The following is a 17060-nucleotide window of genomic DNA, read 5'->3' as shown; positions in this document are numbered from 1 at the left end:
AAATGTTTAGATTTATTATTATTATTGCCCCTTTAGAATATAATGTATTAGGTCATGTAACTTAGAACTGTTAAGAATATAATCCTATGTAGCCAGAAACAGCCCCCCCCTCTGTGCCCCAGGGCATGCTCAAGCTTGTGCAAGGGGCTGCTTGAAATTGACATTGCAGAGATACATTGTAACAATGCATTGTCACATAATTGACGGCTGTTCTCTTTAAAACATTGTAACTTTACTCAGCACTCAGAGAATGTTTTAAGCAATACCACCCAGAAACTTTTTGTAACTACAACTCTGATATATGTAAAGTTATTATTATACAAAAATATTGTATGGGAAACATTAATTAAGGAATGTATGTAAGAGAGAGAGTGCTTGGATGATGAGTGAATGGTTCTGAGAGGTGCCAGCCTGAGAATACAGCAACAAAGGGCTGAAGAAGGCATCAGGTGGCACTGCAACCAAAAGGTGTCAAGTGGAGAAAACCAAGTACTGGAGGTCCACCCAATGAGATCACTGACAGCACCTGGCAGCCACCCTGGAGACATCAGCATGATGCAGCAATTTCCATAGTCTGGCATAGGAAGAAATTCCTATAAGAACTGGACTAAAAAACTATGGAATCAGAGTCCAAGGTTCTGCTGCCAGCCTACCAGGAGCTTCAGATGCGCATCTGATCAGGACTTCGCTACCCACTACCATCACTTGTGTACAGAATATCTGGCCAGTGTTCTGTCACAAGCAACTTCCAGGCTGGTAACTATAACAAATACACAGAACCTGAATGAATGGATGAATGAATGTTTATATGTATATGGGTTAAGTAGTTAAACAATGTTGTTTGCTTCTATCTTTTCTTTATTTTTTATTATTATCTTTACAATAAATGTGGCTTTTTGCCTTATCCCCCTCATAAGATCCTGCTTGCTTTTATTGGTACAACAGACATACCCTAAAAAAGTTCCATTGTTATATGGTCACTTTACCCACTACAGCACTAGACTCTTTTCAACATTTATCGTGGATGCAGCTCTGTCCGTCCTCCCTCGCCTCCACTGTATCTTTTTATTTTAAATGCCTTTTTATTCTATTTTGCCCAGAACTAACCTGCAAGTTCTTTGGGTCAAGAATCAGTTTCCTTTCTATTGCCAGTTGTCCAGTACACCTTTGGGAACTGTAAAATAATATTAATAGTAGTTGTAGTAAAAAGTAACCAAGTTATTTAAGTTTCTCATTACAAAATGCTACTTGCAACCACTTTATTGCTTTAACTTATCTGAAGTAGCCTTGAACTATTGACTCTATTGCAAGTTATTTACAACAGGTCACTCCAGCAGTGTGTGTCTGGTGTCCCTGAACATTTGACTGATACAGAAGCAAAGTAAGCAATAAATTAGAAGCTTTGCTAGCTTTATACTTGGGAATTAAAAGTAATTTTTATCCCAAACATTGTAGTAGACCGACAAGTAGGTGTTCTTGGGAATGGAAACCATCACAACTCAGTATGTAAACAAAAGATTTATTAATATTTTAGTAAGACTTTTTCCTGGAAGTTCAAGAACTTCAACAGGAAAATAAAACAGAGCGAGTATTTTAAATACAGGGCCACTAAAGCTATAGCTTCTAAAATTTAATATACAGGTAAACAACAGTAAATGGCTTAGTTTTCTATTGACCTTTCTATCCCTCAAAACCAGCTTCTTAGAAGAAATTATACTTTACCAAATTAAAGTGTCAGCCAGCTTTTTCTGTTAGCCAGAGATTGTTTAAATTCTCATAGAAAAAAACAATAAAAAACACCCCCGCAAACAGCTTTAAAATGGCCTTTATTGGCCTACCATATTAATCACCACTTTTTAAAAACTCTCTCATGACATTAGGTGAAAATAAGCAGATATAATTGTAGCATAATATCTCTTAGTAAAAGTTACCTTGAAGCAGGGAAATACACATTTGTAAAAATATTTTCCAGTATTCAATATAGGTTGTAATCAACAGTGGTGCTGACAGAGGGGATGGTAGCACAGCATGGTGATGCACAAAAATATCTGCAGACCAAGCTGTATTGCATTACACAAAAGCAGCATGTACTATAGCCTTAACTACTTAGAATATTTTTAGCCTTTTCAACAGCAGGCTTGTGTTACAAATCTAGGATTTGTTACCCCTTTCTGAAATGGTAAATTCAACCTCAGAATTTCCATATTGGGAAGATGACATGCCACATATCTGAAGTGCAGGTGGAATGTGTCAGTCTCTTCTATCCCTGCAATTTCACATTTATATTTTTCAGAAATAAAATGAAAAAAAAAACCCCACCTGATACAACGTGCTGCTCCAAAGCTAGTGGGTAAAGAGCCTTCCTATCATCTTGCCACATAAAAACTACTGAATGCTTTGATCCAAATAGCTATCTCTACTGCCCTAAGATAATGGCCTGGAACCTTAAAATTACATTTGAAGTGGAAGATTTAAAACTTAAAATACACCGGTCAAGGTTATTCTAAGGATTTCACTCTGCTGAACACGTGGAATTGTAATGCTCTAGGCTGGTGGTCTCCAACATGCTAGCCACTAATGGATATTTGACTAGTGCTTCAGAACTGGTTGGACACCATAGACCTAGGCTTATAGAACTACCCACCTGGGGCAGCAGGTCGGAACAAATGCAGGTTGTTAGCATTCTCCAATGAAGACTATAGTCAAATTTATAGCTATGCTGAAATGGTATCAAATCTCTATTGAAACTGTGCCTGCAAATGGGTTAGCTGTCATAAGGAGTGTCATTTCAACTTATTACTTGGTTGGTTCATACTTTAGGAGCAGATCTTTGAAAGTATTGGTACATTTATCTTAATATTGGGACAGTTCTTAATTAAAGCATGAAGCATTTGTCACTGGTAGGGAAATCTGCTGCAATTGACCAAGTAATCCTAAAATGGTTACAAAAAGGCATCTCTGCAGAGGATACATTAAAAGCAGTTACAGATGCTACATTGTGAGATCATATTTCAAACTATCAGGTTACCTGCAACTTCACATTTAAGTGCAGGTCAAATAGAAAATGTTACATGAAGAAATTAAGATAAAACCAGATTTTTTTTAAAGGCAGTCACGGTCACTTTTACAAATAGCTGCTGTAGTTTTCAGCCTGTTGGACCCAAATCCTCTCAGTAGTTAATGTGCACAGAGGATGGGAACATTTCATTCCCCTTCCCCAGAAGGTTACATACAAAATCCTCCACATTTGCAAAACTACTCAATCCTATGATTTAGAGATGGATGAGCCTAATTAATATATATAGATAGATAGGTCAGAAAAGATGTTCAAATGGCCATGATACAAGACCATCTTCTTGCTTTGTTTTAAAAGCTTAACTATATTAATGTAGGTCTCTACAAATTATGGCCTAATTCTGATAAACCTATCAATAATAGCTCCAGATTAATCGCTAGCAATAGTATGACAGGTTTTTATACAAAGGTATCAATAAATATTTCTTATGGCCACTAGTGGGGTAAACTGATGTGGTACTGGTTTAAAACATCTAAACCCCCTAATTTCTACAACAGTGTATTTACTAAGAGCTAGAAAATGGCTATTATATTGTGTTTCAGATTCAGGTCTAGTATGTTCAGAGGTAGCCATTTACTAAGCCCAGTTAATATGCACCACCACCCTGGTTAACTTTAAAATGCGTAATTCATAGTTAATAGTAGATGCTATTTCAGTTTCTTGGGTAAGCAGTCCCTTGCCTGGCACATTCCATTGGGTTAACAAAATAGATTCTTCTCTAGGAGCAGTGATCGTCTCAGACAATCACTCTTATTCCTGTTGCCCAGCGACATTCCAAAGTTTTACCTACCTTAAACAGTGCAATGCTTGCACACGTGAGACTAGTTTGAGTTAGCATGTGGGTGGAAGTCTTCTGTATGAAAGGACACAGTCTAAGTTTAGGAAATGGAAATGCCAGTGCCTCTTGATTCCTAAATCAATTTCACATGGCTGATGTTGGAAACAGAATACTGCAATAGGTGACTGCAGGTCTGAGCCAATATGGATATTCTTATGTTTCTCTCCAACACGTCCTGCACTATTTGTTTTGCTTCCATATATACTTGAAGCTATACTTAGCTAATTTGGATGGATAGACTAGGACTATTTCAGAATATATGTAGCCATAGACGCATTCATGTCATCCCAACTTCCATCTGATGTTAGATATATTCTCAAAAGCAAAATCAGTGCTTAGAGTGGTGGGATGGGAACTGTCACAGACCTGACAATTTATTTATTACATCTAGCTTGACTGCTGAGGTGTGCACATTAAGCAGTGTTTTATCAAAGCTGATGTTCCCAGATTCTGATCACCTTAAAAAACTGATGAAGTTTTCACACTACTTCTCTTGTGTAATGTTTCCTCCAGTACCTTCAACACATCATATTCCCAGTTACATGGCTTGTTCCCTCTGCTTGCCAATCATCTGCCAGTTCTGTGAAGTTACAACTTCTGAATGAGTTTATGATCAAGATTCAAACTCTGATCAAATGGCTTCACACACTAGGCCAGCATCCTTCACTGTAGCAGACTATCCTAGAGTAAGGGAGTGTGCATTCACACGCAAATAGTTCCTCCAACATGGAAAAATAATGATTAAAAAAGTATGAAAACTGGGCCAAATTTGCACTCTTAAGTTTCAGAATGTCTGCTACTACTGGTTAGATGCTAGGTAATCTTTACACTTGGCTTCCTTTGCCTTAACACTATCATTCACAGTTTAATAGCTGTGGTAACACTAAGAATTTATGATGATTTGCAGATTGCATCTCTCTCTCTCTCCTTTCGCCAATGTGTGTCTGAAGAATTTTAAATAACCAAGATTCAAATCAGTCTGGCATTTTAGGAGCATCTGCTGCCTCTTCTGCAGAAAAGCCTTCTTTAAACATTCATGAACCAACATTACTTACTGAATTCTGAAGCAGAGTTATGAAGCCACTGTCAAACTCAGTCCCAAAAGAACAAACACAGGTAGAGAGATGAGCACGTAAGGCAGTGCTTAGGGAGTTAAACCTCATTCCTCAGCCATGGTCAATATATGCCGCCGGTCTTTCCCCAGTTTGATTAGCAACAGTGTACCTACTATACTGTACCTTTATCTCTCTGAATATAAGCGAGCAGCTGCCACTTTGGCAAATGCATTCAAATCCAGGTGCTTCAGTCAGGAGTACACCATGCATTGCTGGACCTTGACACCGCTATATACGAGAACTGATGTAGTTTCCCCAAGGATTTCTACAAAGTTCACAACAGGAGTAATCTCCCAATTTAACAACCCTCCCACAGACAAGGAGCAGCACTTGATCATTAATGTTCATTGCATTTCAAGAGTATGGTGTCATGATCCCAGAAATCAGTCTTTATTTAAAGGCAAGGAAATTTGAATGATTATTCAGATTACATCTTTTTGAGCAAACATGTTTTAATGCATCATTCTTCATAAGTCTTAATCAGTCTTTAAAAAGAACAAAAGACATCACTTAATAGTTCTGCACCAGCAGTAGGAGAGGCTGTGACAATTTCTGTAAATTGAAAGTTCATGGACTATTTCGTTGCATCCCTCAGACACAAGATACCTCTGTCATAAGAAAGAGAATGCACTGAACAGACACATTTTTATAATGAGAAGTACCTGGATATATTCCCCGACAGAGGGACTAACACACAGCACATTCGCCTGAACAACAATGCAGGGTTTGACTTGTATGCTCTACTGTACAAGAATCTGGTATTTAAACCTCTACACTGATTTCCAGAGTATTCAAATGGCTTAATAGGACAAATATGTCTATTCCTGAATATTTACCAAGATCAGTAAATGCTTTGTTATAGCCATAAACAAGATATGTTACTAGTACTGTGCAACAGCAGTTCAAATTTCATTTAGCCAACGTCTTCTGGTGTCCTCTGCGTGCTAAGGGTAAGCAAAGTTTGGCAGAGGTAAGTGGAAATGAATGAATTAGCATATTTTCCAGATCTGAACTCCACTAATCCTCAACTCCAATACACTTCAGCTATCAATAACAGATTTAGAGATTATCAAAACACAGACTATGTACAAATATTGCAGTCAAAAGTAGTGTTTAAATGTGGGAAGTTTAGTGGTCACAGTGTATGCTGAACCACTGAAAAGAAGGTAACCATTTCCAACACCATTGTCATAAGAGTGCTGAAGATGATAACCTGAAATGATGGGAACCTACATTTTGTTAACAAATGACATTTCCTAAAATTTCATTTTAATTACTTCACTTCTAAACTCAAGATTGAATAATAAAGCAGAACTGTTCATCCCTGTTAGGATGTTTTAACTGAAATTGGGAAATTGAAATTGAAGTCTCATGGTACAAGAAAATAGCTGAGGTCTAAAAAAAGCCATGAATGGCTACATTTACAAAGCTTAGAGCTTTTCCCCATTTGAAACAATTTTTGTCTTTGATTCTTATCTGCTTTGTATTAAGTATCCAATCTTCAGGTGCTTATAGGCACCAGTTCTGCCTGCTTGTTTTTCCCTTTGATATTTTCATTCCCTCTGTTCCTCCTTCTCCCCCCCCCCCCCTTCTCTCTCATTTATTTTGGGTCTGAACATCCTAAATTCATAACTCCGGTCATCTGAAGAAGTGGGCTGTGCCCATGAAAGCTCATGATACATGTTTTGTTAGTCTATACATGTTTTGTTAGTCTATAAAGTACTACCAGACCATTTGTTGTTTTTTAAGTTTATCCTGTACATACTAAAACAGCTACCTGCTGATGCTTGATGATAAACAGGATTATTCTCCCAGAAGAGAGGAGGTTTTTTAAAAATACAACATCATCCACACTAGAAACACAGAAGCAATGCATCCAGTGAAGGAAAAACAAATCATTCAGGATCTTGTATCTAGATCCAAAGAGTGGGTTTATCTAGCAAAATCCATGACCAGGACAACATTCATTGAACACAGGCTTACCAAGAAATTAATCTCTAGCTGGCAGCAGGTGCATTGGCTCAGAAGCAGGAGGGTTGCTCCTTTCCCAATAGGGAAAAAAAAACAATATTCCTCAGCTCTCCATTTCTACTAGAAAGCAAAAACTATACTGGTCACATGCAATTATCTGGTTGAAGGTTAACTGGTCTAGACAAAGATCTAGAAGCTTAGCATGTCACAAGTTACTGAAAAAGCATATTTTTCATCTGGTTTGTTAGAATATTACTTCTATTTTGTTGTCTTTCACTGAGATGCCATGAGATTGACTGCACTAAGACAAAATTAGATCCACATCTATTTAACCTAGCTAGATATTTGCCAAAATCCCAAGTATGGGTTCACTTAAAACTTCTTCAGAAGGTATTTCTCCCATATAATCTACTCAGGGAAAATATTCCTTAGAATACAACTGCCATTTAGTAACTGTTACATGGGGTGATTATAGTGCACCTGTGCGTGTTCATACCCAGAAAGCTTAACATTCTAACACTTTAGAAAGCAGGCCCGCATGTGCACCAGATCAGTTTCTCTCAACCAATGGTATGAGTACCCTCGGGGTACTCGAGAATAGTCTCGGGGGTTCATCAGCACAACTGAAATTTGGAGAAAACTGAATTTTCTTTTTAGTTTTACAGTGCTTTATTAGTTTTGTACTTTTTACACCCAAAAATTTCATCACGTGCCTAGCGATGATTAAGTTGGTTAAACAAATGTGTAGCAATGGTAGAAAAAAAATGCTGTGTCTCTGAAAACTAGGTTTTGGTACTTTTTTGTTGTTGAAAAAGGGGTACTTTATAAAAAAAGGTTGAGAAATACTGCACTAGAACAGCTAATGGGCTGCAGGATTGCAGCTTTGGAGCACAAAATGTGGGGAGGGATGCTAAGGAGGAAACCCTAAGTTTAAGAGGGTTAAAGAGATTTAGATGTTTAAAGCGGTAGGGAGAAAATTTTATTTTAAAGTTGTTCCTTAATAAAAATATTTGTAAGTACATTATTCCTATATCTGACTAGGTCTTATTACTGAATGAGGTCACATTTTCACAGCTGAAAGAGTCTCTCAAAAGACTCAGGAGAACAGTTAGTTCTAGTCATGTCTCATGACTAAGTGCATGTCTACACACAATTTTTATTTTGGGAGAAGGATGCAAATAGCGCTGCGCATTTATATACTTCCTCTTTTTTTCCGGAAGACGCTCTTCTGGTATTTTCCCACGTCTACACGCGGCCGACTTCCTAAATAAATCCTTATTTCAAAAGACCTCTGTAAACCTCATTGTAGGAGAAATAAGGGGTCTTTCGAAATAGGGGTTTATTTCGAAATTCAGCAGCGTGTAAATACTGGAAGAGCATCTTCCAGAAAAAAAATGGAGGAAGTATGCAAATGCACAGCACTATTTGCATCCTTCTCCCAAAATAAAAATTGTGTGTAGACATACCCGAAGTGACTGAGCCGTTTAGATCAAACAGACTAAATATTAGCCAAAAATACATGAAAAACATTAAAGTAGTATGCCAAATCACACAAAAAGAAACCATCAGTTCCATTCTTTGTTTGACATGCACTTGCAAGTCTTGCCGGTGATGATGGGAAGAGAGTGTGTGCTTTTCTAAGGACTCCTCTTCTACTCAATACTCTGGATTTCCTGGATTTTCCTAGTAACATTATTTCATCAGTGCACAGGTCTAAACTTAGTGCATACTGAATTTACTATTTTTGGCTAGGAAAAGATCCTCTTAAAGATGACAAGAGCCAATATGTACTACTGTCACTCTGATTGTCAAAGTAAGTATCTGCACGGTGGTGTGGGTTTTTCTCCTTTTCTTGTTTTTAAGAGATAGCAAAATTAAGTCAATATGTTTAAGGGACATTTACACAGCAGGTACTGGGTTCATAACAATAAATATAAATTTGTCTTGATGAAAAGGCTATTTTTTTCATTGTTCCCAAGTCCCCAGACCATACTTAGGTTTCACCTTTTGGTCCCTTTCATTAAATATGATTTTCAATCCATCAACCTAATGGAGAAGGAGATTGTGCATTAACGTCTCTGTCAAATACTCCTTTGCTAAACCTTTATGCGGGTATATTCAACAAAATTAGGGCAGAGTGTGAAAGTAGTTCTTTCTCTATTAAAAGCACTTCTCCCCAAGAGGTCCTTGGCTCACATTATGCATCAACAGAATGACAGAGTTCAGTTTTAAAAAAACCATCTCCAAACCTTTTTGGAACTACAGGAGTGAAAAATATTAAAAACCATTAGTTTTCTCTCACTAAAGATTATTTTAAAAACAGAACTGAATTCTGTTTCTAAATTAATGGTAAATGAAACTTTCCTTTTCTGGTAAATTGACCAGTGGGCATTATCTACCAAGTGAGCTGCTCTGTTACTCATTGCAGATTAGCCTTACTGTACTCCTCCAGTCAGAACTACAGTGCTCCGTGGAAAAGATGATTAAAAATGTTGTACTGAAAGAAAGCTGAGAAATGAATCCTTTTGTGCATTTTTCATCATTAGCACCTTTCAAATTTAGCCTAAACTAATTAATGAAGATATAAATTGCATATATTTGTATATTACAAATCTGGAAACAACTACCTTTTTCAATTTTATACAGGGTGAACTTTTCTAATCGGTGCACACTGGTCCAGCAACATCTATGATCCAGCATGAATTTAGTCAGCTGGATATCTACTTATCATGGGGGTGGCCAAGTTTCCTGTGATCCCATAAAGTTAGTTTACCGCCATCAATCCTGGCTCTCAATGTTCTGTGCTGTTATTTAGCATTTACCCACCCCTAAATGTTTTCTAATATCCTGGTAAGCAGTGGAAGTGTTGGTAAAGTTGCTAGACAATATTAACCTCCTGTGGCCAGGGAAATTCTCTGGTGTGGCAGTGGTCAGGTCCCAAGGGTGCTGGACTAGAGAGGTTCAACCTGTAATAGTAAAATTGGTTTCTAAATTCAGATTTAGGCCAAAAAAAAACAAAAAACAAAAAAATACAGCCCTTGTCAGCAGTAACTTTTTAAAAAAGAGTAATATAACTATATGACAATTCCAGAACGCAGGGCAACATACGTAGTTTAGATTCTAAAATTAAACACTATGATTTATTGACTAAACTTGAAATTGTTACTCCAAAAAGGGGTCCACTTACAGCCAGAGACTAATCCCACCATTCTCATTAATAAAAGTAATTAAGTAAACGTGTCTAAGAATTTAGTTTTGGTCAAAATACAGCACTGTAAGTTACTACACCTTTACTCACTAAATTTTGCAGGATAATCTGTCCAGATATCTACAGATCCAACTTCTCACTTTCTGTGCATTAGTTTCTTTTCCTCAGTGCAGATGACCTGGAAATCAACAGCCAAGTCTATCAATGAGATGTAAATATAATGATGTATTGCCAGCTATTAACCTCTACCCAACAACATTTGATTGGAATAGTTTTCAAATGCTATTTCTTGATGTCTGGCTATGGGAACTTGTGATAGGTAAAATACTGTGTATTGAAAAGCAGACTTACCAACAGCTTTCTTTCTATACATTACCATTAGTATAGCAGACTATTGCTAAACAACCTATTTACAAATGTAAACTATGCAATTCAAATTTTAAATAAATAAAACTGTATACAATCTCTACATCATGTAATGATTTAAGAATGAGGTAATATAACCCAGCTGATTACATCTTTCACCATTGGGCAAGTGATTTATGCATATGGCGCTGAAAAACTCTGATGAAGGAATGAAATCCTTGGCTCACTCTGTCCACTTTGTAGGGTCTTGCTTGATTCCACCCTCCCTTTATGCTGGATAAGTATGTAAAAACTTCTTAAGCTTTGTTGGATAGTCTGTCATCACTCCAGTGGCTCCCAAATCAAATGCTCTCTTATATTCTTGTTCTTCATTTAGTACCCAAATATACACCTAAAAACAAAAGTGCAAAGGGACTTATTATCTAAGTCATCACCAAAATTAAAGAAATTGTGCACAAAAATTAAAGGAGGAAAATGATGATCTAAGTAGTTTCCTATAAGTGAAAGGAGAAGCCCGGCATATCAGGGTGGTCACATCAATATAACATCAACAGCATACATAAAAACAAGCACGTGACTGCAAATCTAGGAGAAGTTTTCTAATACAAATGACACAAACTTCAGCTTCTAATGGTCTACAGAAGAATGTGCCTCTCTCTGTTCAGATGTTCCCAGTTAGCAAAACTAGTATTAACTGATGCAAAGTTAATAAGAGACAAATCAGTCACCAGGTTTTGTAGTGGTTTAAAACAATCTAATATGAAAATAAGTATTTTAATAAAATAAAGAAAGGTTTTCACTTAAAAGAGCTATTTCCAAGAATCTAAATACAGCCAGTCCCCGAGTTACAAACGCATCGACTTACAACCCTTTGTATTTACGACCAACCTCCTATACAGCCGGAACCCGAGTTACGAATGAAATCCGCACTTACGAACAGCGTGGCTGTATGTAAGTGAATGTAATCGGACTTACGAACAGATAGAGTTACGACCTAGTATTTGGTACGTAACTCATTCGTAAGTCGGGGACCGGCTGTATTTCCTTAGAGTACATGTGCTGGGTAAAGATCTTCTATGTCCCTCCTGCACTCTCTGCATAGAACCTTATTAGAAAGGTCATTTGATTTGAAATCTATTAAAAGCCTTTTCATATTAAAATATCAAACAGGAAGTGAAAAGTAAACTACAAATATCAGTGATCAGATGCAAGGTTTCACTTAATCCACTGCAGTTTTTATAAATACTATAAGGATTTGAATGAAGACAATGCCTACAGTAAACTCTATACACAGAAAACTACTTTAGTAATTAGGAGTATCTGAAGTTTCAGGGGGTAGCCAAGTTAGTTTGTTACAGAAAAAACAACAACAACAAATGGTCTGGTAGATGTAGATGGTATCATGAGCTTTCAGATGACCGGTCATCTGAAGAAGTGGGCTGTGAAAGTTCATGTTACCATCTACACGTTTTGTTAGTCTATACAGTGCTACCAGACCACTTGTTGCTGTATTTTTTTAGGTGTATCTGGGTGGTCTAAGTTCTAATTGCCTTCTAAGGTCTAATTTTACGAACATGGGGAGTGAAAGTGGGAAGATGGAGGCAAACTTTTAAGAATATTAACAAAATGCCATGTTGACTATAAAGCAGCTTGACTTCTAGTTTTACCACATGTACCTGAATGCCTCGAGCAGTGAGGTGATCAAATAATGCCTTCCTCATTAACAACCTGCAACAGGAGAAAAAATATTAGTTTTACAGAGCCCAGATGTGCCAGATGTGCAAAGTCTCAACATCTGAATGTTCTGTGGAAATTGCTCCATGTCTCACAGTTTCATGGACCTCCAATGAGGAATTCTGTTTAGAAGCCCAAGTAATAAAAACTTCCAATCTAGCTACAAGCTAGGAAGCACAGAAAAAGCCTTTCAAACTACAAGTTGAACCTCTGTAGTCCAGCACCCTTGGGACCTGACTGGCGCTGGACCAGAGAATTTGCCAAACCGTGGAAACTCAATATTGTCTAGCAGCATTACCAATACTTCTACTGCTTACTGGGCTCTTAGAAAAAATGTAGGGGTAAATTAGAGCTAAACAGCAGCACAGAACATTGAGAGCCTGGACTGGTGACTGTAAACAAACTTTATGGGACCATGGGAAACTTGGCCACACCCTTGAGACATCTGGCTAACTAAAATCATGTTGGACCACAGATGTTGCTGGCCAGAGTGTGCCAGATTTGAGAGGTTCAATCTGTATTTGCATTAGCAGTGTATTTTTACAATTCATTAACTCTTTTCTACACAATCAAGCTCAACTCCAGGTAGACATCCTTTTTTAAAGGGTCTTATTTTATAGCACCACCCCTCTATTTTAATGTCAGCGAAATATGAATTGACCACCACCACCAATAGCCAGGATTCTTATCTGATTTATTCCCACAGAATAATCCTCTTAAGTCTCAAGAGGAACTTCATCCTTGATGCTGATAAACAAGATACTTTTCTTAAGTGACCATCCTTTAGAGAATTTGCCTGGGGAGCGCAGGGTGATGGGCTCAAATCCCATCTCTGCCTCCACCCATCCTGGGAGCAGCCAAACAGTCAACACAGGATAAAAGTCCCTCTGAAGGCAAGGTCAGAGGTGGGGTAGGTTCTTGAGTGGACTAGGCCATACAGCATTTGCCTGGGGAGCACAGGGTGGTGGGTTTAAGCCCTGGCTACCCAGGGGAACATCTGGACAGCCAACACAGGCTTCCCCAGGGCTAGACCTGGCTCCCGCATTAGGAAAGCAGGATCAGGGACCCTCCAAAGGGTTTTTAGATCTTTACTTGAGGTTATAGAAGGAATGAGACACAAAGACTTACTAGATCCAGTGTCTCTCCTGAAGAGGACACACATTAATCATCATCATGTAAAGGTCCAACAAAACCGTGCAGGATATCTTGTGGATACAATGAAATGGCCACATGAAGTAAAGGGGCCAGATTTTGAATTGATTCAAGCCCATGAAAATTGAGAGTTAACTCTACTAAAGTAAATGAAATTATTCAGGATTATTTTATGGGTCTATGTGCGATAAGAATCTGCCTAATGGTTGTGCCCCTTTGAACAGGTTTCACTGTATAAATGTATGTGTGATATTAACCTGCAAAAGATACCCCCATATGCTACAGGAGATGCATACTGCTATTGCCTCGGGTCTACAAGATACCAAAATTTGACAATATATAAAATGTGGCTAGTTTCACAGCAGTAACTGTCCTAGTCACTTGATGCAATAATCGCAATGCATGCAAAAAATGAAGTGTATCAGGGAAATATTCAAGTCTTACACATCAGCAAGCCAGATAACCAATTTCTGGCTTCTTGTCATCTTCTCTGGTTCTTTCAGCCTAAGAAAAGAAAAAGGAATTTAAGTTTACCTCAGCACAGAAAAGTGTCATTTGTGCTCGATCAGGTTTGTGACTTCAAAAGTAGTTTCTTTATCATTCACAAAAGTGTGGGAAGAAAAGTCTTTCTCTGGTTTTGAGACCAGCTACTTGGATTGTACCACATAGGAGAAACATTTTACTTAGGTGAAAGGCAGGAGAGATGGAAACATAGGGTGTGTCTAGACTACAATAATAGCTGCTTCATTTACATCAAAATGGCTGCCGCACCATGCAGATCAGCTGTTTAGCAGCACAGTGGTAGTCTGGACTCTCCGCGGTCGACAAGGGAAGCCTTTGTCGACCGCCTCGGTAAACCTCATTCCACAAGGCATAACGGGGCGGTCGACAAGGACTTCCCTTGTCGACCGCGGAGCGTTCAGACTACCGCACTGTGCGTGATTATTTAAATCGCCGCTTCATTTCCCTTTTTCGAGTACACTAACATACATGGCTAGACGTACCCATAGAAGCAATTTTAAATAATGCTTTGGGCAAAGGAATGAGAACTCAAGAGATCCTGAAATATAACATGCTTTCTGACTTTCATTGACTTGCTTTATCCCCATGTCAGGTTTTACATTAATAAAAGGTAGGTAGATGATGTCAGAATAATTTATTTTTGCAGCACTGAAGAATGGGGAGGAGGGATAGCTCAGTGGTTTGAGCATTGGCCTGCTAAACCCAGGGTTGTGAGCTCAATCCTTGCGGAGGCCATTTAGGGATTTGGGGCAAAAATTTGTCAGGGATGGTACTTGGTCCTGCTGTGAAGGCAGGGGACTGGACTCAATGACCTTTCAAGGTCCCTTCCAGTTCTAGGAGATAGGCAATCTCCATTAATTTAATTTATTTATAATGTATCACTATATAAAAGCTATATAATGCTCTTTAACTAGCATTGGTATAATTGGCATTTGCAAAGACAACTACTTTTCTCTGTGGGAGGATAGATTAGGGATCCTGCTATAAACATGAAATATACTGGTTGCACATAGTTGAACATAAACAAATCCCACCACTAATCACTAAAAACAGTCAAGGACGTCAAGCAGACATTTCTTAATGAAAGAACAGAAATTTAGCAAGACTTCTGCTTAAATGCACACTGCCCCCCCCCCAAATCAAAATACACAAGAGAATGAATTAATTAATCTCTCTCTCAAAGATATAATTTTACATTTATATGATGCCTTTCACCAAAAGCATTTTATCCAATAATACAGTAATTATTTCTCTCATCTCTGTAAGGCAGACACTTCATAGCAACTCACACAAACATTTTGAACAATCAGGAGAAAACATCTGAAATCAATTACCCAAACTGGCCTGGACTCTGAAGCCAAGCCCTCTACTCTTGCTTGAAGTGTAATGGAATCTTTAGATATTTAAACAGGATCTCTAACACAAATAGCCAAGACACTAATTTTCCCCGCTATAATCTGAAGAGATTTTCAGCAGAGCTGGTTTCTTGTGACGTGCTGGGACACCGATTAAATACTAACGGGAACAATGCCACACATTAGTTCACTAATACTACTTATTTCAGCATTCAGATTTCCTTGGAAGTCTCCTCTGAAAAAGTATTGTCCCAAACTGACCCTATATAGCTTCAGAAATTTAACTAGATCAGTGTCCAAGATTGCATAGCCATTTTATTGCCTTGGAGTTATCTCACTGTTAGGATACCCTGATGAGCATGTACATCACTTACTTCAGGATGATTGAAGGCATCGGAATTTCTAAGAATTCCTCCCTGATGGGAATGAATGGCAGCAGACCAGTGTAAAATAAGCCAACAAGCAGCAGGACCCGTTGCAAACAGAAAAGGATAGGAATATCAGCATTCTGTAAAGACAGTAGAAAAATAATGCAAGTTATTTATCAGATTGTTTTAGTACAAAAGCTTCAGCAATCTTCAGTGAATCTGTGTGTTCTAAAGTGCAACATTTATGCTTAAAAACATAAAACATCTGACAGAGTTGCCAACTGTCTAAGCTGGCTGTGTCTGCTCTTGATTTTTGCAGTCCCAGCTAAAGTTCCAAGCAATCAGAAGTTCTAGCACTCTACTGCTGCTAAACCAAGCTTGATGAAGGGGAGGGTTTCAAGACAGCCAGTCATTGCCTGTGGTCTGCATCCAATTTCTGTAATCTGGTAAAATTCTTAAGGAAAACCAGGATCGTGCTCATGCACTAAGTATCTCCGGTCTTTCACAGTTCCATTACCATCTGAACTACTCATGCACAGAAGGGCACTATCCAGTTTCATAGAACAGATGAGCAGAGCATTGTCCCAGAAAAACAGAAGGGAAAAATCCAGGCATCTCTGGGTACCCAATGGAGTGTGGTTCTGACTGAATTCAAGGTAGCCACCCGTCTGGGAAAAATTAATGCAAATAAGGGAAACCAGCTGCCATGCTAGCTATCTGGCTCTGCTATGACTGGGAAACAAAGACAACCAGAAAATAAAGACTGAGGAACTCAAGAGACAGCAGGATTCAGAGGACAGACCTGAGAAAGTTGGTACTAGTCCTTACTCCTTCCCCACAATCCACGCCATGGCTGAATTTCCCTGCTCACCTCACTAATTTTGTTTTCCTACAGTATTACTGATCCTGTATAATAGATATATGCAATACTATTTGGCAGTGGATATATCTTGCTAAAAACCAAACAAGCCAGAGCTCATCTACACACAAAAGTTCCACTGCTTTAACTATAAAGTGGTACAATTCTCACCTTTCAGACAAAACCATACCAGTATTAAAAGTGCTTTAACTGATATAGCTTATTCCTGTACAGGAAGAGGAATATGCTGTATCGGTTTAAGGCTCCTTTAGATGAGTATAAGGGACTGTCTATATGAAAATTTAGTGCTGACAAGCTGGGGTTCAAATTACACCCTCCTTAGCCTGCTGCACACTAAGTGTCACTGTGGATCCTCCTGACACATGCTGGAGGTTCTGTAGTGCAATATGAGCCAACCCACATTGAAATGCAAGTAGATTTAAGCACACTAGAGAACTATTAGGACACATCATCAGGATTTGCATGGATAATTAGT

At 38.3% G+C, this 17060-nt stretch overlaps 1 protein-coding gene across 2 annotated transcripts in view; it reads right to left on the bottom strand.

Moving 5' to 3' along the window:
- Window positions 1-5397: 5397 nt before the first annotated feature.
- GDPD1 (glycerophosphodiester phosphodiesterase domain containing 1) overlaps window positions 5398-17060 on the bottom strand; it is a 33922-nt gene continuing 22259 nt past the window's right edge. The window contains exons 7-11 of one of the 2 annotated variants that reach the window (XM_075904693.1): window positions 15712-15845; window positions 13905-13964; window positions 12251-12302; window positions 10802-10965; window positions 5398-10386 (exon numbers count right to left, since the gene is read on the bottom strand). In XM_075904693.1, coding sequence (XP_075760808.1) covers window positions 10843-10965; window positions 12251-12302; window positions 13905-13964; window positions 15712-15845 — 369 coding nt within the window. In that variant the 3' untranslated portion in view covers window positions 5398-10386; window positions 10802-10842. Of the gene's footprint in view, window positions 10966-12250; window positions 12303-13904; window positions 13965-15711; window positions 15846-17060 lie in introns of both variants that reach the window. The other variant, XM_075904691.1, reaches the window with a different exon arrangement.

This window comes from Pelodiscus sinensis, chromosome 21, assembly GCF_049634645.1.
Source record: "Pelodiscus sinensis isolate JC-2024 chromosome 21, ASM4963464v1, whole genome shotgun sequence".
In the NCBI taxonomy this organism is placed as follows: Eukaryota; Metazoa; Chordata; order Testudines; family Trionychidae; genus Pelodiscus; species Pelodiscus sinensis.
The sequence above is the reverse complement of the archived record's forward strand: the minus strand, read 5'-3'. Positions and strand labels throughout refer to the sequence as shown.